The sequence below is a fragment of the Meriones unguiculatus genome (assembly GCF_030254825.1).
Source record: "Meriones unguiculatus strain TT.TT164.6M chromosome Y unlocalized genomic scaffold, Bangor_MerUng_6.1 ChrY_unordered_Scaffold_35, whole genome shotgun sequence".
NCBI lineage: Eukaryota > Metazoa > Chordata > Mammalia > Rodentia > Muridae > Meriones > Meriones unguiculatus.
Genome location: NW_026843712.1, coordinates 4,584,032 through 4,608,147, shown reverse-complemented (window position 1 = coordinate 4,608,147; position 24,116 = coordinate 4,584,032). Strand labels below are relative to the sequence as shown.

The following is a 24,116-nucleotide window of genomic DNA, read 5'->3' as shown; positions in this document are numbered from 1 at the left end:
CCAGAGGTAGGCGAAAGAACACTTCCAACATAAATCAGGACATCATGACTTCACAAGCAAACCCCAAAATCGATAGATACACCAATTCAGCAGAAGCACAGGAAAATGATTTTAAAGGCATGCTTGCCCAATTATTTGAGGCTCATAAGGAGGAAATGAACAAGTCTTTCAAAGAGATGGCCAGTCAATTGGAGGCAAAGAAAGAAGAAATAGACAATATCCTTAAAGAAACACAGGCAAACATAGCCAAACAAATAGATACACAAGTAGAGGAAAAATTAGTGGCATATAAGAAGGAAATGAAAAATAGAGGCCATCGTAGAAAGACAGGAATCCAAATTCAAACACATGAAAGAGATGGTGCAAGGCATGAAAACAGAATTAGAATCAATAAAGAAAACACAAAATGAGAAAATCCTTGAGCTGGAGAACTTGGAGAAAAGATCAGGAACTACAAAAGTAAGCATCACCAACAGAATACAAGAGATGGAAGAGAGAATCTCTGGAGCTGAAGACACACTTGCAGAAATGGATACTTCTCTCAAAGAAAAAGTAAAATCAGAAAAGTTCCAATCACAAAATATCCAAGAAATCAAGGATGCTATGAAAAGACAAAATCTAAGAATAATAGGAATTCACGAAAAAGAAGACTCCAGACTCCAAGGTCCAGAAAATATTTTCAAGAAAATCATAGGAGAAAATTTTCCCAACTTAAAAAAAGAGATGTCCATGAATATACAAGAGGCCTACAGAAATCCAAATAGACTAGACCAGAAAAGAAACACAACACGTCAAATCATAGTCAAAACACTAAATCTACAGAACAAAGAAAAGATATTAAAAGCAGCAAGGGAAAAAGGCCAAGTAATATATGAAGGTAGACCTAACAGAATCACACTGGACTTCTCATCAGAAACTATGAAAACCAGAAGGGCCTGGGCAAGTATCATGGAGACTCTAAGAGATCACAAATGTCAACCCAGACTACTATACCCTGCAAAGCTTTCAATCAACATAGATGGAGAAAACAAAATATTCCATGACAAAACTAAATTTACACAATATCTACACAGCAAACCATCCCTACAGAAGATACTAGAAGGAAAACTCCAATCCAATGAAAACAAATTCACCCAAGAAAACAGGGCATACAGATAATGTCCCAACAAAAATGAAAAGAAAACAAGCAATGAAGCAGGGTTACATCATCGACTCCATTACAAAAGGAACTAACATGCATTGGTCACTATTATCTATCAATATCAATGGACTCAACTCACCAATAAAAAGACACAGGCTAACAGAATGGTTAAGGAAACAGGATCCAACATTCTGTTGCATCCAAGAAACACACCTATGCAACAAAGACAAACACTACCTCAAAGTAAAGGGCTGGAAAACTGTCTTTCAAGCAAACGGTTCCAGAAAACAAGCTGGAGTAGCCATCCTAATATCTAATAAAATAGACTTTCAACACAAGTTAATCAAAAAAGATAAGGAGGGCCACTATATTCTCATCAAAGGAAAAAACCACCAAGAGGACATCACAATCTTGAATATCTATGCCCCAAATACAAGAGCACCGACATTCGTAAATGAAACATTATTAAAGCTTAAATCATACATTGATCCTAATACCTTAATAGTGGGAGACTTCAACACTCCACTCTCACCAAGGGACAGATCAACTAGACAGATACCAAATAGGGAAATAAAAGCACTCACAGAATCCCTAAGTCAAATGGACCTAATAGACGTCTACAAATCATTTCACCCAAACTCAAAAGAGTACACCTTCTTTTCAGCACCGCATGGAACCTTTTCCAAAATAGACCATATAGTGGGCCACAAAGCAAGCCTCAACAGATACAAAAGGATTGAAATAATCCCTTGTATACTATCTGACCACCATGGACTAAAGCTCACCCTCAACAACAACAGAAACAACAAAAAGCCAAAACGTACATGGAAACTGAACAACTTACTACTCAATGTCAGCTGGGTTAAGGAAGAAATAAAGAAAGAAATTAAAGACTTCCTAGAATTCAATGAAAAGGAAGGCACAACATACCCAGATTTATGGGACACATTGAAAGCAGTGCTCAGAGGAAAATTTATAGCACTAAATGCCTGCAAGAAGAAATTCGTAACATCACATAAAAACAACTTAATGGCCCAACTGAAAACCCTAGAAAAAAAAGAAGCAGATACACCCAAGAGGAGCAGACGGCTGGAAATAATCAAACTAAGGGCTGAAATCAATCAACTAGAAACAAATAAAACTATCCAAAGAATCAATGAAACAAAAAGCTGGTTCTTTGAGAAAATCAACAAGATAGACAAACCCTTAGCCAAACTAACTAAAAAGCAGAGAAAAACTATCCAGATCAGCAAAATCAGAAATGAAAATGGGGACATAACCACAGACATTGAGGAAATCCAAACAATTATTAGGTCATACTACAAAAGCCTATATGCCACAAAATTTGAATGGATAATGAAATGGATAATTTTCTTGAAAGATTCCATCTACCAAAACTAAGTCAAGATCAGGTAGAAAGACTGAATAGCCCTATATCTCCCAAGGAAATCGAAGCAGTCATTAACAGTTTCCTCTCCAAAAAAAAAGCCCTGGACCAGATGGCTTCAGCGCAGAATTCTACAAGACCTTCAAAGAAGTGCTAACTCCAATTCTCCTCAAGCTATTCCAGAAAATAGAAACAGAAGGAACACTACCAAACTCATTCTATGAAGCCACAGTCACCTTAATACCTAAACCACACAAAGACCCAACAAAAAAGAGAACTTCAGGCCTATCTCTCTTATGAACATTGACTCAAAAATACTCAATAAAATACTTGCAAACCGAATCCAAGAACACATCAAAGATATCATCCACCATGACCAAGTAGGCTTCATCCCAGGCATGCAAGGGTGGTTCAACATACGGAAATCCATCAATGTAATCCACTACATAAACAAACTGAAGGAGAAAAACCACATGATCATCTCCTTAGATGCCGAAAAAGCATTTGACAAAGTCCAACACCCATTCATGTTTAAAGTCTTAGAGAGATCAGGGATACAAGGCACATACCTAAACATAGTAAAGGCAATATATAGCAAGCCTATAGCTAACATCAAACTCAATGGAGAGAAACTTAAATCAATCCCACTGAAATCAGGGACAAGACAAGGCTGTCCATTGTCCACATATCTCTTCAACATAGTACTTTAAGTCCTAGCCAGAGCAATAAGAAAACTAAAGGAGATCAAGGGGATACAAATCGGAAAGGAAGAGGTCAAAGTGTCACTATTTGCAGATGATATGATAGTATACATGAGCGACCCCAAAAATTCAACCAGACAACTCCTTCAGCTGATAAACACCTTCAGCAAAGTGGCAGGATACAAAATCAACTCAAAAAAATCAGAAGCCCTCCTATATACCAAAGACAAAAAGGCTGAGAAATAAATTAGGGAAACAACACCCTTCACAATAGCCACTAATAACATAAAGTACCTTGGTGTGACTCTAACCAAGCAAGTGAAAGACCTGTTTGAGAAAAACTTCAAGTCTCTGAAGAAAGAAATCGAAGAAGATATCAGAAGATGGAAAGATCTCCCGTGCTCATGGATTGGTAGGATTAACATTGTGAAAATGGCCATACTGCCAAAAGAATTCTACAAATTCAATGCAATTCCCATCAAAATACCAACTCAATTCTTTACAGACCTTGAAAAGAAGATTCTCAGCTTCATATGGAGAAACAAAAAACCCAGAATCTCCAAAACAATCCTGTATGACAACAGATCATCTGGAGGTATCTCCATTCCTGATCTCAAGCTGTACTACAGGGCAACAGTAATAAAAACTGCATGGTATTGGCATAGAAACAGAAAGGAGGATCAATGGAACCCCATAGAAGACCCAGAAATAAATCCACACACCTATGAATACTCGATATTTGACAAAGAAGCCAATTCCATTCAATGGAAAAAAGACAGCATCTTCAACAAATGGTGCTGGAACAACTGGATGTCTACATGCAGAAAAATGAAAATAGATTCATATTTAACACCCTGAACAAAACTAAAGTCAAAGTGGATCAAGGACCTCAACATAAAACCAGATACTCTAAATCAATTGGAAAAAAAGTGGGGAACAGCCTAGAACTCATTGGCACAGGAGACAACTTCCTGAAGAGAACACCAACAGCACAGGCTCTAAGAGCAACAATCAATAAATGGGACCTCATGAAACTGAAATGTTTCTGTAAAGCAAAGGACACCGTCTTCAAAACAAAACGACTGCTTACAGATTGGGAAAGAATCTTCACTAACCCTTTATCTGACAGAGGACTAATATCCAGTATATACAAAGAACTAAAGAAGCTGAAAAATAGCAAACCAAGTGATCCAATTAAAAAATGGGGAACAGAGCCAAACAGAGAATTCTAAACAGAGGGATATCGAATGGCAGAGAAACACTTAAAGAAATGCTCATCCTCATTAGCCATCAGGGAAATGCAAATCAAAACGACCCTGAGATATCACCTTACACCCATCAGAATGGCCAAGATGAAAAACTCAAGCAATAACACATGCTGGAGAGGTTGTGGAGAAAAGGGAACCCTCCTCCACTGCTGGTGGGATTGTAAACTGGTACAACCTCTCTGGAAAGCTATCTGGCGCTTTCTAAGACAAATATGAATATTGCTTCCTCCATACCCAGCTATACCACTGCTAGGTATATACCCAAAGTTTGTTCAAGTACACAAAAAGGACACTTGCTCAACCATGTTTATAGCAGCTCTATTTGTAATAGCCAGAACCTGGAAACAACCCAGATGTCCATCAACGGTGGAATGGGTACAGAAATTGTGGTATTTTTATACAATGGAATACTACTCAGCAATCAAAAAGGAGGAAATCATGAAATTTGCAGGCAAATGGTGGGATCTAGAAAAGATCATTCTGAGTGAAATATCCCAGAAGGAGAAAGATAAACATGGGATATACTCACTTATATAGACCTATAAGATATGATAAACATAATGAAATCTATACACCTAAAAAAGATAATCAATTGAGCAGACATGGGGTAAGATGATCAATCCTCATTTAGAAAGACAGATGGGATGTGCATTGAACGTATGACAGGAGTCTATTGAGCGCATCTGAAAGACTCTAACTAGCAGTGTTTTCAAAGCAAAGACTCATGACCAAACCTTTGGCAGAGTACAGGGAATCATATGAAAGAAGGGGAGTTAGTCTGATGGGGAAAGGATAGGAGCTCCACAAGGACCAAATATATCTGGGCACAGGGTCTTTTCTGAGACTGACATTCAACCAAGGACCATGTATGGATATAACCTAGAACCTCCACTCAGATGTAGCCTGTGGTAGCTCAGTAACCAATTGGTTTCCCAAAGTGAGGGGAACAAGGACTGTTTCTAACAGAAACTCAATGACTGGCTCTTTGGTCTCCCCACCCCCGAAGGGAGGAGCAGTCCCGTTAGGCCACAGAGGAGGGCTTTGCAGCCAGTCCTGAAGATACCTGATAAAACAGGATCAGATGAATGGAGAGGAGGTCCCCCCTATCAGTGGACTTGGAAAGGGGCACGGTGGAGATGAGGGAGGGAGGGAGGGACTGGGAAGGGAATGAGGGATAGGGATACGGCTGGGAAACAGAGTTAATAAAATGTAACTGATAAAAAAAATAAAAAAAGAAAAAACATAGAACAGAATAAACTATGAGTTCAGTAAGTTATTAATTTGCAGTTCTTAATAAATGTGTAAAAATTTCTTGGCAAAAAAAATAAAAAAATAAAATAAAATTATATAGCTCCAAGTTAAAAAAAAAAATAAAAGCATTTAAAAACATTCCAAAATAGCTGCAAACATTTATACCAATGCAAAGACTTAAAAAAAAAAAAAAGTGCAGGTGCAGTGATAAATGGGCTATTTTTTTTTCTGCCATTAAAAAATGACTCTGTGCAGGAAAATTCTACAAGAAAATGTACAGTGGTTTCTGCCTAAATAAGTGGTTTGGACAATAATTTTAAATGTTTCTTTAATATATAAATTAGTATTTTCTGTTGATTTTTATTTTATATCCCTAATGAAATGTTAAATCATTTTTCTACATTTAAGAGAGCTAGAGTGAACATTAAGGTTCACTCTAGCTGTCATTATGGCATATGGCTTTAATCCCAGCTCTTGGGTAGGCAAAGGCAGGCAGATCTCTGTGATTTTGATGCCAGCGTGGTCTGCAAAGTGAATCCAGGACAGGTTACACAGAGAAATCATGTCTCAAAAAAAAAATCAATAAGGGAGACTGTGTACGCATGTTTTTATGAACACTAGGTAAATGACTTCAGCTTACAATTTTTTGTTAAATATTTTAGTTTCTCTCTTTCTTTATGTTCACAGTAGCTGTGACATGGGAAAGTTTGTGACATGCTTGGGTCTTTCTATTAAGTAGGCAGCACTGAATGAACAGGTTTTGACAAAAACATGAAATGGCATATGATTGATGAATTGAAATGTAGGTGATGCTTGACTGGTTAAATATTGGTATTACAGTGAAGGAGGATATAGTTCAGTTTCTGGTATGAATATTGGAACTACTGGGGAATTATAACACTTTTGGATTTTATACCTCTGGCCTCTGTAACTATCTGTACTCATATACACACACAAACTTCTGTGAGCATGCACACAAGTGCACATATACACACATACACACAAGCACCATTAAAAATAAAAATAATACAAATATATGCCTAGGAGTGGTATAGCTGGATCTTGAGGAAGAACTAGTTCTAATTGTCTGAAAAAGCACCAGATTGATTTCCAAAGTGGTTGTACAAGTTTACATTCCCACCAGGAATGGAGGAGGGTTCCTCTTTCTCCATGTCTTCTTCAGTATGTGCTGTCACATGAGTTTTTTTGTTTGTTTGTTTGTTTGTTTGTTTGTTTTGCCATTTGGAGGGGTGTAAGGTGAAATCTCATGGTGGTTTAATTTGCATCTCCCTCATGACTAAGCATGTTGAATATTTCTCTAAGTGTTTTTCTGCCATTTGATATTCCTTTATTGAGCATTCTCTGCTTACTACTGAATCCCATTTTTAAATTGAATTAATTGGTTTGTTGGTGTTTAAATTCTTAAGTTCTTTATATATTCTGGATATTAGCCCTCCCTCTGTCAGATACAGGTTTGGTGAAGATCCATTCCCTGCCTGTGGCCTCTGCAGGACCTGCAGATACTGATACCCCAACCAAGGACCATGCATGGAGAGGACCTAAACGCCCTGCTCAGATGTAGCCCACATTGCCACTGAAGGTGGGGGTGTTCAGTCTTGCCAGGCCACAGAGGAAGACAATGCATCCAGTCCTAATGAGAACTGCTAGGCTAGCATCAGATAGAAGGTGAGGGGAGAAAGACCTCCCTTAACAGTAGAATAGGGGAGGGGAGAATGACCTCCCCTAACAGGGGCATGGGGAGAGAAGAGGGAGGGAGAGAGGAATTGGCAGATGATGAGGGAGGGGCCCACAGCTGGGATACAAAGTAAAAAATTATAACAAAAATTAATAAAATAAAAATCTTATTTGTTTGTCTTTTGAACAGAGTGTCTCTGAGTTGCCCTGGTTATCCTGGACTCACTTCATAGACCAGGCTGGCCTTGAACACACAGAGATCCTCCTGCCCAATACTTCATAAGTGCTGGCATTACAGATGTACACGATTGCATCTGGCTCTAAAAAGAAATCTTAAAGAGAAAATGTTGACTGCTGCTGTTGACACTCACTAGAGTTGTGGCTTTCTTCTCCCTGACATACTTCTTGATGGCCTCATTGTTTGGAGCAAACACTGTGTCAGCACCTGCAGCCTTAATTGCATTTGACAGATTGTATTGCTGCAAAGACAGGACAGACAGTGAGGGACCCCACTTCCTAGACAGCTTGACAAAATGGTTTTGCAGAGAACATGTTACTTACAATGATGTAGCCTTGGAATATTTAATAGTCAGGCATTTGGTCCAGTCACATGAGTAGGTTTGGTAAGGAGCCACTTAGACCTCTTTGAGGAACCAGCACATGGGAATAGAAGCCCCAGATTTCTAGTTAGCAAATTTTGGTACCATTTGCTGTTCACTGATAACTATGGAAGTCCTGCTGCCTTCTTTGGCCAATTAAAAGAATTGACTGAAAACATTTGATTTACCAACGATTAAGTTATTCCAGGATGCAAACTGACTAGGCTGGAAGGAACTTTGAAAAGTTAGTTCAATTTTAAGTTTTTCTCTTAATTTTATTTTCCATTTATAGAAAAGTTCATCTTGTACAAAATACTTTATGGATCCAGCTACGAAGTCATTTCTAACTTTCATTAACTTCTGTTTTTTGCTTATCCTGAGAACCTTTAGTCTACTCTAATCCATTGACCTGAATTTGCTGAAAAAAAACTTTTCTTGATAAAACTACAATGACAGGCCATTTTACATAAACAGGTAGACTTTTCTCTCTCTTTCTGTGTGTGTGTGAGAGGGGGTATAGAAGGAGGAGGAGAAAGAGAGGAAAGTAGAAGGAGGAGGGGTTGTTGGAGTTCAGAGCCTTGTGCAGATGGGGCAAGTAGCTATTGCTGCGACATTTCCCCTGCTAGTTGACCACCTGCCCCCCTTAATTCTTCCCATTTTTTGAAACAGAATCCTGCCATGAAGTCCAGGTTGTTCTCAAGCTTTCTGTGATCTTGCTGATTTAGCTTCCTGAGTGTGGGAACTACAAGCATGCCAGGAGCAAAAGGTATTTATTAAAGCCAAAGCCAATTAGTGAGCCAAAGCCATTTAGTGGAGCCAATGCCAATTAGTGGAAAAGTTACCAACAGCTGCACTAGGACCCTAGGTCATGGGTGATAGATTTATGTGAGAACATCTGCTCATTAATCTTGGATCATCTTTGAGACATTTTAAGGAAACATTCTTGAGGTATCTTGCAGGAAACCACAAAACACTTTTGCTGTCTTCTGCAGAGTAAATTGCCTTTCCCCCTTTTTTTCCCTCTCCCTACATAGTTGTATAAAATTTTCAAATAAAGGAGGCTTTGATCAGACAGACTTAGCCTCACTCCTTGCATCTCTCTGTCCTACCCATTCTTTCCACACAACCCCCACCCCCTTTAGGCACCCATTGAACTCTGGTTGGTCAGGATATTCTGGTGCCCAGTGTGGCCTAAGGTATGGGGGACTTGATTGATTTTCTTTCTTCATTGGCCACAAATCTACATAGGAGCTAGGGTTTCCACCAGAAAATGAAAAAGCTCCTGCATAAGAGATCTCCACAAAGCCACCCATCTGTGAGTTTGATCCGAGAGGTAAGTCAGAGCAATGAAATATGGGACAAGAATTGTATAAGCATGATGTATTCTTACAGGGTCTCAAGAGTTCCTCAAGATGCCAGGAGTAAGATTTAAGAAAAAGGATTTAGTTAGCTTCTTTGTTTTAATTACCAATATTTGCCCCTGGTTTGCACAAGAAGGCACTTATTGATGTAAGACTCTGGCAGAGAGTTGGAAATTGTCTTAAAGAATTTTATGATTCTTGTGGTCCACAAAAGGTGCCTGTCCATCCATTTTCTTACTGGAATTTGATTAATGATATCCTTGAGGTCAGATATTCCCAACCTGACTTGGCTGAGGTAGGTTCTCAAACTGAAAAATTCCTCAAAAAGGATTCTAGAGGCAGTCCCAAATCTTTAAAATAGGTAGGGAAAAGTCAGTACTTCCCCAACTTTCCAGATCTCTATCCCTCAACTCTATCTCCATACCTATGCCAGAACTGGAGGCTCCAGTCCTAGTTCAGCCTGAAGCCCATTCCCTTTACCCCTTCCTTACAGCCGTTCATTTGCAGACACAGGATGGTCCTAATGACCTAATGTTCCCTGAAAAGGCCACTTCCCTTGAGGAAAAAGCTGCCAGACACCTTAGTCTAGACTGGCAACCCCTCCCGTCTTTCCCAGCTTCAGCAGCTGCCCCTTTATTACTGCCTCTGTATACTACAGCTCCTCCTAACATTTTGATTCTGACATAGAGGACGCTGCTCAGCACACTAAAACTAAACTCTTTCAGGAGGTCAAATCCCTCAGGGAACTACTTCAAAAGAAAAGAGAGCATTTAACACTTCTTAAAGAACTGTGGGAAGTTTTCTCCTGTACCAATGAGTTATATGGTCTCCCCCACACTTTCTTCTAAGCGACTTAATGTGTCTGCTTTTATGTTGAGGTCTTTGATCCACTTGAAGTTTAGTTTTGTGCAGTCTGATAAGTATGGATCTATTTGCATTTTTCTACATGTAGACATCCTATTAGACCAGCACCATTTGTTGAAGATGCTGTCTTTTTTTCCATTGTATGGTTTTGGCATCTTTGTCAAAAATCAGGTGTCCATAAGAATGTGGGTTTATTTCTGAATCTTCTGTTCAGTTCCATTGACCCACCATTCTGTTTCTATGCCAGTACCATGCAGTTTTTATTACTGTTGCTATATAGTACAGCTTAAGATCAGGGATGGAGATAGCTCCAGAAGATCTTTTATTGTAGAGGATTGTTTTAGAAATTCTGGGTTTCTTTTTATTACATATGAAGTTGAGAATTTTTCTTTCCAGGTCTGTAAAGAATTGTGTTGGTCATTTTATGGGAATTGCATTGAATGTGTAGATTGTTTTTGGTAAGATGGGCATTTTTACTATGTTAATCCTTCCAAGCCATGAGTATGGGAGATCTTTCAATCTTCTGATCTCTTCTAATTCTTTCTTCAGAGACTTGAATTTTTTTTTCATACAAGTTTTTGACTTGCTTAGTTAGGGTTATACCAAGGTACTTTATGTCATTTGTGGCATATTGTGCTATTTCCCTAATTTCTTTCTCAGCCCTTTTGACTTTTGTATACAGGAGGGCTCCTGACATTTTTGAGTTAATTTTGTATCCAGCCACTTTGCTAAAGGTAGGAGATCTCTGGTAGAGTTTTTGGGATCATTCATGTAAACTATCATATCATCTTCGAATAGTGATAATTTGACTTCTTCCTTTTCAATTTGTATCCCCTTGATTGCCTTCAATTCTGTTATTTCTCTAGCAAAAACTTCCAGAACTATATTGAAGAGGTATGGAGAGAGTAGGAATCCTTCTCTTGTCCCTGATTTCAGTGTGATTGCTTTAAGTTTCTCTCCATTCAGTTTGTTGTTGGCTACAGGATTGCTGTATATTGCCTTTGCTATGTTTAGATATGTGCCTTTTATCCCTGATCTCTCCAAGACTTTGAACATGAATGGATGTTTGATTTTGTCAAATGCTTTTTAAGCATCTAAGGATATTATCATGTTGTTGTTGTTGTTTCTTTCAGTTTGTTAATAGGATGGATCACATTGATGGATTCCCGATTTTGAACCAACCATGCATATCTGGGCTGAAGCCTACTTGGTTATAGTGGATGATATCTTTGATGTATTATTGTATTCAGTTTGTACATATTTTGTTGAATATTTTTGCATCAATGTTCATAAGGGAGATTGGCCTGAAATTCTCTTTCTTTATTGAGTCTATGAGAGGTTTAGGTTGTGAAGTGACTTTGGTTTCATAGAATGAGTTTAGGAATGTTCCTTCTGTTTCTATTTTGTGGAATAGTTTGAAGAGAATTGGAGTTAGCTCTTCTTTGAATATCTGGTAGAATTCTGTGCTGAAACCATTTGGTCCTGGGTTTTTTTGGATGGGAGACTTTCGATGACTGCTTCTATATCCTTGGGGGATATAGGACTATTTAGTTGATTTACCTGTCTTGATTCACAAGTGGAATTGATCAAGAAAATTGTGCTTCGCTATGACTGTCTTCAGACATAAAAGGGATCTTGGAACTACAGCTGCCATTGTTACTGCCATCTCATTGGCGGCTGTTGGAGCTACCACCGTGGCATTAGCCATGAGTCATACTGTGCAGACTGCTCAGACTCTGAATAATCTTTTAGCCAATGTAGCTCATGCCTTAGATGTACAAAAAGGAATTAATGCTCAACTAAAAGGAGGCTTGATGGTGTTCAATCAGTGGATTGACCTCGTGCAGGAGCAAATTGATACCCTATGGCAAATCACTCAACCTGGCTATCAATGAAAGTATGCTGGACTTTGTGTCACTAGCATACAACATGAGAATTTTTCCTGTGCTTCAAATCTGTCTAAACAATTGTCTAGCTGTATTTTAGGTAATTGGACTGGAGAATTCGATACTACGATGGAGCAGCTGAGAGTGGCCATTATCACAGTAAATTCTACCATAGTGGAAGCAGGACTAGCCACAGGATTATCATCATGGATTGCTGCAGCCATGAATCATCTGAAGGAATGGGCAGGCATGGGAGCGTTAGCAGGCCTTCTGGTGTTGGTCTCCTTGGTTTGCCTGTGGTATATATGCAAGATTAGAGTCTCACAACAGTGTAATGCAGCCATGATCATTCAAGCCTTTAAAGCCATTGAAGCAGGAAAGTTTCCCCAAGCATGGTTGGCTAAAATAAAAAGCTAAAATGTTATGCTCAGGATGCGAGGCTAAGCACTGCACTCAGAGTCAGCCGCTTTCGACCCAGAGAAGAGCAAGTCTGATTGCATGCAGGTTGACACCCCAGGTCCCGCCTCTGAGAAAAAGGAATCAGAAGGGTCTGATTTTGGGTGGATGACACCTAAATGAACATCGGTACAAAGTCCCAATTTATTTCTAATATCAGAGATCAGACCTCTACTCTTGCCTGATGCATCTAAAACAAAAAGGGGGAACTGTAGAGAGCTGCGTATTTCCACCTTCCACCTTCCCGATGGTGAGTGTTCTCTGTCACAAACAACTCCACATTTGGCTAAGGCTGAGGATCTGGCTTGCTTCCAAATATGTGGACCTATCTGCATTGCCCACGTGGCACGCTGGGGTTGGCTACCCAGAGGCTATTTAAGCTGTGGGCTGGCTTTCCCCAGTGTCAGATGATTTTTCAAGGTTCCTGAATAAACTGCATTGAAAAAAAAAAAAAAGAAAATTGTGCTTTTCAATTAGATTTTCATATTAGTGACATATAGAGATTTGAACTTCCTGAGCAGAACACCAACAGCACAGGCTCTAAGAGCAACAATCAATAAATGGGACCTCATGAAACTGCAAAGTTTCTGTAAAGCAAAGGACACTGTCATCAAAACATTACTGACATGGGGAATGAGTTCTGGGCTCACATGAAAATGAGAGGGAATTCATAAAACATCTGGCTTTCGAAAATGATAACCCTGCCTGCCAAGCTGGCATATGGACATACTGCAAAGGCAAAGAAAGTTCTGTTTATATCAATGACTGTGCAGGCATCAGCTTAGCTCATTCTATTGGTGTATCTGTTGGAGCTGCATTCCAGGGCCTAACCCAGGACATCTTCCCTAAAGCTTGCCTTATTTGAAAACAACCAGGACATTTCCCAAGGAATGCAAGGCCAATAAAACTGAGCTCTGGCCACCTTCTACACCATGCCCACACAACACAAGGTCTCAGAGAGTCTCTCTAAAAAGGATACTCAAGGCAATCTCCTACCAAAGCAGGCCTGTCTCTGGCCCTGAACATGAAACAAACCTTTGGGGCTACAGGGTTTGTCCCCCAAACATCAACCCCTCAAGCTCAGGCATCTCAAAATTTCCCCCATTCCCAAACAATCAGGCCTTCCCTCCATCCGTGCAACAGGCAGGAAGCACAGGATTGGACTTGTGTGCCTCCACCAGTACAATACTAACAGCTGATATGGGAATTCAGGTCTTGCATAAAGGAGTTTTTGGCTCCCTGCCTCCTGGCACCTTTAGACTACTTCTTGTTTTCCAAATTTCAACTCTCCAGGGACTACATATCTATTTCTGAGTTATACAAGAGAGATAAAGATTCTAGCTTCTTAAACTTCTGGTCCCTTAACTATTAACCAGGGGCCAAGAATTGCTCAGCTGTTACTGCTTCCCTTCACCCATTTTAAACAGAAAAGCTTTTGAAAATCCAGAGGCAGCAATAATTTTGGCTCCTCAGATGCTTACTGGATTCAGACAATTACTCAGGCTCGACCCTTCCTCAATTTCAAATTGGACAGAAAAAGCTTTGGAGGGCTTGTAGATACTGGAGAAAATGCCACCAAAATTACACACACACACACACACACACACACACACACACACACACTGGCCTCGCTCCTAGCCCCTTACATCTCCCTTAACCCACCTCAGTGGCATAGGACAAATGTCCAATCCCCAGCAAAGTTCTAAAATCCTCACATGGACAAGTGAGGAAGGAAATACAGGCTCCTGTTCAACCCTATGTTGTGCCATGCATACCTGTTAATCTCTGGGGTTGGGATATTCTTTCCCAGTAAAATCTCATTATTTCTAGTCCAAATGAAATTGTTACCCACCAAATGTGAAAAATAAAACAGGCCTTCCTTGCTGGACAGGGGTTAGGAAAACATTTGCAGGGAATAAAAGTAGCTATCCAGGTAATTGAAAACATTGACCATGCAGGATTAGACATGACTAATATATCCTAATGGTTGTTGGCATCCCTGTAACCCATACAGACAGAATCACTTGGAAATCTGATGAAGCTGTTTGGGTTGACCAATGGCCTTTAGCCTCAGAAAAGTTAGCAGTAGCTATGGCATTAGTACAGGAACAGCTTGCCACTGGTCATATTGAACCTACTACTTCCCATTGGAACACACCTATTTTTGTTGTTAAGAAAAAGTCTTGCAAATGGAGGTTAGTGCAAGACCTAAGAGAAGTTAATGAAACTATGCTTACCATGGGTGATTTACAACCAGGAATGCATACCCCTATACCCATCCCTGCTGACTTCTATAAGATAGTTATGGATCTTAAAGACTGCTTTTTTACCATCCCCCTACATCCTGAGGGTAAAAAGGCTTTGCTTTAAGCCTGCCAGTAACAAACTTCAAAGGGCCTATGCCTTGCTTTCAATGGAAAGTTTTGCTCTTGTCTCCATTCATTTGATCCTGTTTTATTAGGTATCTTCAGGGCTGGCTGTGAAGCCCTCCTCTGTGGCTTAACAGGACTGCTCCTCCCTCTGGGGGGTGACCTCTTGGAGGTCAAAGAGCCAGTCATTGAGTTCCTGTTAGAAATAGTCCTTGTTCCCCTCACTATGGGAAACCAATTGGTTACTGAGCTACCACAGGCTACATCTGAGCAGAGGTTCTAGGTTATAGCCATACATGGTCCTTGGTTGAATGTCAGTCTCAGAAAAGACCCTGTGCCCAGATATATTTGGTCCTTGTGGATCTCCTATCCTTTCCCCATCATACTAACTCCCCTTCTTTCATATGATTCCCTGTACTCTGCCTAAGGTTTGATCATGAGTCTTTGTATCTGCTTTGAAAACACTGCTAGTTAGAGTCTTTCAGATGCCTTCAGTAGACTTCTGTCATACATTCAATGCACATCCCATCTGTCTTTCTAAATGAGGATTGATCATCTTACCCCATGTCCAATCTCTTGATTATCTTTTTTAGGTGTATAGATTTCATTATGTTTATCATATCTTATAGGTTTATATAAGTGAGTATATACCGTGTTTGTCTTTCTCCTTCTGGGATATTTCACTCAGAATGATCTTTTCTAGATCAACCATTTGCCTGCAAATTTCAAGATTTCCTCCTTTTTGATTGCTGAGTAGTATTCCATTATGTAAAAATACCACAATTTCTGTACCCATTCCTTTGTTGATGGACATCTGGGTTGTTTCCAGGTTCTGGCTATTACAAATAAAGCTGCTATAAACATGGTTAAGCAAGTATCCCTTTTGTGTACTTGAGCAAAGTTTGGATATATACCTAGCAGTGGTATAGCTCAGTCTTGAGGAAGCACTATTCCTAATTGTCTTAGAAAGTGCCAGATAGATTTCCAGAGTGGTTGTACCAGTTTACATTCCCAACAGCAGTGGAGGAGGGTTCCTCTTTCTCCACAACATCTCCAGCATGTGTTGTCACTTGAGTTTTTCATCTTGGCCAATCTAATGGGTGTAAGGTGAAATCTTAGGGTCAGAAGACCTGAGGAGGGATGGGAAAGGGCCCTTGTGTGTACTGGGTAATCAAGCATCAGATCTGGAAGAAGGGACTAGTGCTTTGCCTTTGAAGGGACAAAGAAATGAAAGCACAACTAAGGAATTGGAGGCCAGTAATGATTTATTCCAGATCCTAGCATTAGATCCTACCAAATGCAAAGACTACTCCTCTGAGGAAAAAAAGCCTTTTCTTAGAGATTATTTCCAAAAGAAACCATATCCTAGCAGAAAAGAAGTTGAATTGTTGTCATTATTCTTGAAGATGGAAAAAATTATTGTGGCTTTGGTTTTTGTAACAAGATGTATTTGCTTGAAGTCAATAGAAGACCACAGACCCTCAATACTTCTAGGTTTTGATATGTCTGAACTTAAAAATGTTAAACACAGACTGAACTTTGAGTATGAACCACAAAAGTCCTAGGCAGTAGTTTGGGCTGATTTTTGTACCATGTTTCCTCTCTTGTGTTGGTTTCCAAGGCTGTTCCAGATTTTGCAAGGGCTCAGGAATACTTATGTTAAGAAGTAAATGTACTCCAGATGCACTGATGGATGTAATTATGTCTTTTAGCAGTTACTTCTAAGTTTTTTGTTTGTTTGTTTGTTTGTTTTTTTTCCAGTGATGAGAATGAAGTTTGGTATTTCATATATCCCTTATTATTAATAGTGTCCATGTTAAATGATAAAAACAGAAGTCTATAAGTACTTGTCTTTTCACTTAGGGAAATTTCTCCTTGTGTGTAAATGGTTAGGTGAAAGTAAGAGCATCTTCTGGAGTGTTAGAGGCAGCAACCAAGGATACAGCATTACTGAGAGATGGGAGTACTCTCATGTGTATGGCTTTCTAAGAACACATTTTTTAAATTAACTTCTGTTAAGATTTGCTTACCATATTATGAATTTGATTTATATTTCAGGGTTGTCTTGAAAGCTGTGTCTGAAAATGTCAGGGACCACCTGAGGAAACTCGCCAACTTCAGAGACCACCTGTAGGAGCTCACCAACTTGCCTCAACTTGCCCGTTCCCTGACCTGTAGTAAACATACTGCTTGGAGATGTCAGACACCACCTGTGGAAACTCATCAACCTACCTCAATTTGCCTGTTTCCTTACCTGTAGTAAACATACTGCTTGGCAGCAGCAGAGATGTGCTCACAGAACCGTGGCTTATCACAAGATGTTTCAGGCCCCTGGCCGAGAAGAATTTGTAATTTTTCACCCACCCTACTTCCTCATCCTGAACCCTTTATAAAAGCTGATTCTGCTCAGTAAAGTTGGTCCTTGACAAGCACCTGTTTGCTTGGACTCGTTCTTTTCTCTCAGCTCATCTTTTCACAGGTTTGGATCTCTTCTATCCCTCGGAATAACAAGCTCCGCTGGCCGGAGCAGGTGGTGCCCAGACGGGGGGCTAGAAGAACGAACCCCCTCCGGATGGAGACTCTCTAGAACAGTGACCAGTCATTCTCCTTGAAGGCCGCTGTTTCTAGACCCACAAGACGGTAAGTCCTGATGTTTTGCTCTCCCTCATCATTCTGTCCTATCAAGATGGGCCATTCATTGTCAAAGGAAGCATGTTTCATTCAGGATCTCAAGGCTTCCTTCAGAGGGAGAGGAGTAAGGGTTAAGAAAAGGGACCTCATAAATTTCTTTTGTTTTATTGATGAAGCCTGTCCTTGGTTTATTGTAGACCGGCCAACTATTTATCCTAAGAAATGGCAAAAGTTTGGAAGAGAATTAAATCAATGAATGGAAACTGAAGGAGAATCTTCTGTTTCCCCTACTGTTTTCTCCTATTGGGGATTAATTAGAGATATTGTAGAAAATGCAGACAATGATCCTGGAAAGCGCAGACTCTGATCTGTTGCTGAATTCTGCCTCCACTCTGCCTCTCGCTCCACCTCTGGAGACGCTTCTCGACCTCAGTCTTAAGCCTCTGCTTCACTTTCACTTTTAGAAGCCTCCTCTAATTCTAAGGATTTTTCTCCTCATATCCTCCCTCAACTCTACCCTCCCCTGCCTTCTGAACACACCCTATCTCCCCGTTTTTCTCCTCAGCTTATAAATCCTGTGCTCCAAAAACCTACTCCACGCAAGCCTAAATCCCTTTCTGCCACCCTGATGAGCCGCTTGACCCTGGTGATGCCACCACTCTGGAGGATGAGGCTGCCCACTATAATCCAAATTGCCACCCCCCCTCCGGCTACGGCCCCTTTTCTGTATGTTTCTCAGGTGCCTCTGTGCTCGGCTCCTCCTTCTCTGCCTACACCCTCTCAAGTTCCGAACTCTTTCTCCAAGATTAAACTCTGCCTCTCCTCTCAAATTCCTTTCTTTCTCTCTGAGACTAAACTCTGCCTCTCCTCTCAAGTCCAAGACCTTACAGACATTATTCACCTCCAGGAACAGATCTCTCGTCTGTCCACCCGCTGGACTGACCTCCAGACTGCCTGTGCTCCTTCTTGTCTCCCCCCTGCCACTCTGCCCTCCCAAACTTCCTCTGCCTCTACGCCGCCTGTCCAAATGGCTTTTCTGCTGACCAGCCGATCCCGAACTAGGCAAAATTCCACGGAGTCTTTTTACCAAGACCCCTCTGCTTCTAGCTCTGCCTCCCGTGGCACACGTAGAGATTGCTTTCAAATTCCCCCTTTTGGCTACTTATTTTCCCTACAACCTTTTCCCCTACCGGTCTCTTGTGGCAGAAAGGACCATCATTTTTGGTTCATTTACCTGCCTTCCCTTCTAAAGTCTTGCTTACATACCCTTCTTTAGTGGCACAAATTTTAAGATTGGCTTGAGAATATTCCTTTAAATTATTTGGAAAAGATCCTGACACTATTTGTGTCCCTTATACTGCCTCTCAAGTTCAGTGGCTTTGACAGCTTTCTGGTGAGTAGACTGTTAATTGTATTTCCTTTCATGGAAAAATAGACAATCACTACCCTGCTGATAAGCTGGTCCATTTTTTGTATAAACAGCCCATTGTTTTCTCCAAGCAGACCAAGATCTCCCCCATCCCTGGGGCTGTATTGGCCTTTACTCTTCTGGGATTGCAGCCTTTAATATTAATAACAAAAATTTCAGGCTCAGACTAAATTTACCTCAGCACAACTTGGTGAATTAGCCGCCATTATCCAGGTTTTTAAAGTTCTTGCTGATCAACCATTTAATCTTTACACCAATAGGGCCTATGTTGCCAAGGCGGTTCCCCTTCTTGAGACAGTTCCTTATATTCGCCCTTCTACAAATGCTTCACCTCTTTTTGCCAAATTTCAACAATTAATACTAGCAAGAGATGACCCCTTTTTTATAGGACATATTCAGACACATTCGGGACTCCCCGGACCATTAAGTAAAGGAAATGAACTTGTTGATCGGGCCACTCAAAATATTGTTGTAATTGGCACAGTTGCCACCGTGGCCTTGCCCAATCTAGTAACTCAGGCACAAGAGGCTTATCAGTTACATCACTTAAATGCCCAGACCCTTCGACACATGTTCTTCATCACCTGAGAACAGGCTCGACAGATCGTTCGACAATGTCAAGGCTGTCTGACACATCTGCCTGAGCCACATTTGGGGGTCAATCCCCGTGGTCTCACCCCCGGAGAGCTATGGCAAATGGATGTGACCCACGATCCACCCTTTGGCAAGTTAAGATAAATCCATGTTTCCATAGATAGCTTAAGTGGATTCCTATGTGCCTCATTACAGACCGGGGAGACCACAAAAAATGTTATTAGTCATATTCTTGCCTGTTCTACCTTTATGCCCTTACCGAAGACTATTAAAACAGATAATGGGCCTGGTTATACTAGCTCCAGCTTTAAGCAGTTTTGTGCTCAGCTTAATATTAAACACCTTACAGGCATCCCATACAACCCTCAAGGACAGGGCATTGTGGAAAGAGCACATCAAACCTTAAAAAACATGCTTAATAAATTACAACATTCTGGAGGAGTATTACACCCACTTAAAGGTAATTTTAAGACCTTGTTAAATCATGCTTTGTTTGTTTTAATTTTTTTAACCTATGATAATAATGGAAAGTCTGCAGCTGATAGATTTTGGCACCCTACCATGGCTGATTCTTATGTCCAGGTCTTATGGAAAGACCTTCTAACCTTTAAATGGTCTGGACTTGACCCAGTATTCATTTGGAGAAAAGGCCATGCTTGTATCTATGATTCCACCATGCTTGTATCTATGATTCCAAAGCTCAAAATGCTACATGGCTTCCTGAAAGGCTAATTAAATTGTTGACACTCCCTGGGAAATCCCTGAGAAAGATCCTCATTGTTCTTAATTACAGAACCATGAATATCCTACAGACCTCCCTTGTTATGTCATTGGCAACCTGGCTGGTGGTAAGTGCCCCCTCATTATATACACTTTATAATTTTACATGGGATATACAAAATCTGGCTGGGGATGTAGTCAGCTACAACTCCCACATTGGAACTGAGCCACATTGGCCCGATTTGGAAGTTGATCTCTCTGCCCTCGCTCTTGGAGCAGGTGCTGACTGGGGACTCCTGGATGTCTATGCCCCCCATGAGTGAGCCTCAAAGGGCCATACATCCAGCACAGGACTGGGATGTGGGAGCAACATGCAGAGCACAATTCTTGCCCTACTTCAAGATGCTATGTTTATCCAGGAGCCCATAGAGACAGGAGCCTCAATTATAAATGCGGCTGGGAAACTCCTGAATTCTTCTGTGCATCATGGGGCTGTGAGACCACTGGAGATACCTATTGGAACCCCACCTCCAGTTGGGATTATATTACTGTAAAAAGAACCCTCCCAAGAGGATTTACACAGCCTCTGACCCGCAACCATTAAACTTACGATGCGGGTCTGATTCCAGGTTAAAAGGATGGTGTAATCCTCTCCTGATCCAATTTACTAATCCAGGAAAACAAAAAGATTGGACAGGCCGAGGATATCAATGGGGACTTAGATTATACAAGGAGGGAAAAGACTTTGGAACATACATTGCTTCTCTTGTTACTTCTCAACTGCATTATGCACAATTAACTGCTGCTGTTGATAAAGATATCCAAGAACTCCACCAAGGAATGCAAAATCTCAAGGATTCTCTAGCCTCCTTATCAGAAGTGGTTCTTCAGAACTGGCGAGGTTTAGATTTGGTCTTCCTCAAAGAAGGGGGACTGTTGCTTTTATGCCAATAAGACCGGATTAGTGCAAGACAGTCTTGATAGAGTCAAACATAGTTTGGAAGAAAGGAAAAGAAAGAGAGAACAAGAATCCCGGTATCAAAATTGTTTCTCTACTTCTCCGTGGATTACTACCCTGCTCCCAAGCCTGTTGGGACCTTACTTACTTGGCATTCTCTTACTCCTCTTCTTCGGCCCTTGGGCCTTTAATAGATTAACCAGTTTTGTTAAGTCACAGGTAGACTCAGCAACGAAACCCATTGCGGTCCATTATCATCACCTGAGCACCACGGAGGACCTCCCCCCACCCCGTGGATTCCACCATGGACAAGGGTGGCACAACACCTCAACATCTTGACTTCTAGTTCCTCAAAACAACCAGGGGGAGGTCTTGGCTTCACCTATTAGTTAGGGACAAATAAGTGTGGAGTTTCCCTAATGGTTCCTGCAGCTTCTTAATTGGCTGTTATAATTGGCTAACATTCACTGTGATAAAATGTGATAAAAAATTGACCACGATTGTCTTTCCAAATTCTCCATGCCCACTTTTTGGGCAAGCTATCTTATATCTTGTGGGCAGGTAATCTCAAAAAGCGTTACTTTCCACAAAGTGAGTGGCCTGGTAAGTCAGAGACAGAATGAACATATAAGCCTTGGTCCACCTAAGACAGGACGACCTTGCCTGGGGGAGGCAGCTCCCATGACGGGTAAGGCCCGAGCCTTCTCATTCTAGCAGGCTCCATCCCCGTTTGTGCCCCATGTCTGGATTGATGACTGGTGTTTGCGGACTTGGGCCCTCAAAGCAGGACCTGGTGCTAGCCCCCAAATCGTCACTTCTGGGGGACGCAATCTGCCTTGCCCACAAGTCGCTAAAGTTCAGCCCTCTGGCCTCACTACCACAGTCTCTATCCCCTATCATAAAATTAAAAATTTCATTTGGCAAATTAAAAACAATTAACCTTGATTTACAAAGTTCCCCATTTTATGAGCTGCAGCAAATCATCCCTTTCCTCCATTTTATTTAGACTAGAGAAGGCGAGATGTCGGGACCACCTGTGGAAACTCAACAACTTGCCTCAACTTGCCCATTCCCTTACCTGCAGTAAAGGTACTGCTTGGCAGCAGCAGAGATGTGCTCACAGAACTGTGGCTTGGCAGCAGCAGAGATGTGCTCACAGAACCGTGGCTTACCACAAGATGTTTCAGGCCCCTGGCCGAGAAGAATCTATAACTTTTCACCCACCCTACTTCCTCATCCTGAACCTTTTATAAAAGCTGATTTTGCTCAGTAAAGTTAGTCCTTGACAAGCACCTGTTTACTTGGACTCGTTCTTTTCTCTCGCCTATCTTTTCACAGGCTTGGGTTCCCCTCATCCCCCGAATAACTTAGCTCCGCTGGCCAGGGCAGGCTACTAAAAACATGGTTGAGCAAATATCCTTATTGTGTACTTGAGCCACTTTTGGATGTATGCCTAGAAGTGGTATGGCTGGATTTTGAGGAAGTGCTATTCCTAGTTGTCTGAAAAAGGGCCGGATTTTTTTCCAGTGTGGTTGTACAAGTTTACATTCCTACCAGCAGTAGAGGAGGGTTCTCTGTTCTCCACAGCCTCTCCAGCATGTGTTATCACGTGAGATTTTTATCTCGGCCATTCTGATAGATGTAAGGTGAAATCTCAGGGTCTTTTTGATTTGCATTTCCCTGATGCCTAATGATATTCAGCATTTTTTATGTGTTTCTCTGCCATTCTATATTCCTCTACAGAGAATTCTCTGTTGTGCTCTATTCCCCAGTTTTCAATTGGATTACTTGCTTTGCTTCTTTTCAGCTTCTTTAGTTCTTTATATATTCTGTATATCAGCACTCTGTCAGAAAAAGGGTCGGTGAAGATTATTCCCCAATCTGTAGGCAGTCATTTTGTTTTGATGACAGTGTCCTTTGCTTTACAGAAGCTTTTCAGTTTCATGAGGTCCAATTGATTGATTATTGTTCTTAGAGCCTGCCCTTTGGTGTTCTGTTCAGGTAGCTCAAATGTCTACATGCCACAAATTTTGAAAATCTAAAAGAAAGGGACAATTTTCTTGATCAATTCCACTTCCAAAACTGAATCAAGACCAGATAAATTAATTAAATATTCGTATATCCCTCAAGGAATTATAAGCAGTCATCAAAAGTCTCGCATCCAAAAAAAAACCCAGGACCAGATGGTTTCAGTGCAGAATTCTACCAGCAATTCAAAGAAGAGCCAACTCCAATTCTCTTCAAACTATTCCACAAAATTGAAACAGATGGAACACTACCAAACTCATTCTATGAAGCCACAGTCACTTCAGAACCTAAACCTCTCATAGACCCAACAAAGAAAGAGAATTTCAGGCCAATCTCCCTTATGAACATTGACGCTACAATACTCAACAAAATAATTGCAATCTGAATACAAAATCACATCAAAGATATCATCCACTATGACCAAGTAGGCTTCATCCTAGGCATGCAGGGGTGGTTCAATATATGGAATCCATCAATGTGATCCACCATATTAACAAACTGAAAAAAAAAACACCCGATAATCTCCTTAGATGCTTCAAAATCATTTGACAAAATCAAACATCTATTCATGTTTAAAGTCTTAGAGAGATCAGGGATAAAAGGCACATATCTAAACATTGTAAATCAATATACAGCAAGCCTATAGCCAACATCAAACTCAATGGAGAGAAACTTAAAGCAATCCCACTGAAATCAGGGACAAGGCAAGGCTGTCCTCTCTCTCCATATCTCTTCAGCATAGTTCTGAAAGTCCTTGCTAGAGCAATAATAGAGTTGA

General features: G+C 40.8%; 1 protein-coding gene and 1 long non-coding RNA gene across 2 annotated transcripts in view; both read left to right on the top strand.

The window, feature by feature from the left end:
- LOC110543896 (activity-dependent neuroprotector homeobox protein 2-like) overlaps positions 1-16,516 on the top strand; it is a gene marked incomplete at its 3' end in the record, with an annotated part of 79,132 nt that extends 62,616 nt beyond the window's left edge. Inside the window, 1 exon segment of the mRNA XM_060376853.1 lies at positions 16,284-16,516. Within this exon segment, the coding sequence (XP_060232836.1) occupies positions 16,284-16,516 (233 nt within the window).
- An 870-nt stretch (positions 16,517-17,386) lies between these two features.
- Positions 17,387-22,597, top strand: LOC132651911 (uncharacterized). The gene is made up of 3 exons (XR_009589443.1): positions 17,387-17,618; positions 20,426-20,480; positions 22,317-22,597. It is a non-coding gene; the product is annotated as an uncharacterized LOC132651911 (long non-coding RNA).
- Positions 22,598-24,116: the final 1,519 nt, after the last annotated feature.